Here is a 1,051-nt window from a genome sequence, read left to right as displayed (position 1 = left end):
TGTTACTTCCTCATTATCAAATAAAGCTTGTAACTCCAGCAGATATACCCCATCCTCTTTCTCGCACAACTTCTCCATCGTTCTAAAAGAAACTTGAGCGCAAAGCAGATCCGGATCTCCTGCCAAAGTCACCCATTGCTCTCCAATTTGGAACCTCAACAAGTGTAACCCCCAATTGATTTTCATTTCCCCCAACTTCTCTAACCAAGTGTAGCCCAACACCATGTCTGTAGCTCCCAAATCAAACACCAAGTACTCTTCTCGAATTCCCACTCCTTGAATATTAATTTTCACCTCCTCACACTTCCCACTGCTAGTGAGAACCCTTCCATCTCCAATCGCTACTCCAAACTCCTGAGTGGGTGTTACCTGTAATCCCAACTTATGTACTAACCGTGTGGCTATGAAGTTACACGACGCCCCCGAATCAATGAGAACCACTACTTCCGCATCTCCGATATAACCTCTTATCCTCAATGTCTTCTTAGTAGTGATTCCTACCATAGACTTCAGAGACAGGACCTGCAGCTCTTGTTGCTTCTGAGGTTCTTCTTCCTCTTCAGAACCTCTATCTAACTCCTCATCTCGTTCTGATTCCTCCTCAACTTCAAGGCACTTGTACTTTTGAAAAACTTTACACTTGTGCCCAGAAAAGAATCTCTCACCGCAATGACGACAAGGGTTTTGTATTGGCCTCTTCGACTCACTTCCCTTATTCTCACGCTGCGATTCAAAAGACTTCCGGTTAGGTGTGACCTCACTCTGCCTTCCCATTGAGAAGTTCGAGTTTCTCTGACTATTGTTGAGTGCAGGGGCCGAGTTCGTTCGATGAAAGGACCTCGAATTGTAAGAACTTCGCTCGTTCTCCTGCGCCTCAATGATTTGTGCCATCTCCACAATCTCATCCATACCCAAAGGCCTAAGTCTAACGACTTGCTCCCTCAGACTCCTTTTCATCCCGTGCAAGAACATTTCCTCCAAAACATCATTAGGTACGTGAGGTACCTCCGCCGATAGTTCCTCAAACTGCTCACGGTATTCCTGTATAGTA

At 45.5% G+C, this 1,051-nt stretch overlaps 1 protein-coding gene across 1 annotated transcript; it reads right to left on the bottom strand.

Annotated features, from left to right (window-relative positions):
- Positions 1–48: 48 nt before the first annotated feature.
- LOC106321935 lies at positions 49–1,005 on the bottom strand (the record flags this gene model as incomplete). The annotated part of the gene is made up of 1 exon (XM_013760145.1): positions 49–1,005. A coding segment is annotated over one exon (957 nt), but the record flags the coding sequence as incomplete, so codon positions are not given.
- Positions 1,006–1,051: the final 46 nt, after the last annotated feature.

This window comes from Brassica oleracea, unplaced genomic scaffold (assembly GCF_000695525.1).
Source record: "Brassica oleracea var. oleracea cultivar TO1000 unplaced genomic scaffold, BOL UnpScaffold04017, whole genome shotgun sequence".
Classification (NCBI taxonomy): Eukaryota; Viridiplantae; Streptophyta; class Magnoliopsida; order Brassicales; family Brassicaceae; genus Brassica; species Brassica oleracea.
Note: the sequence above shows the minus strand (reverse complement) of the source record. Positions and strands in the feature narration are given on the sequence as shown.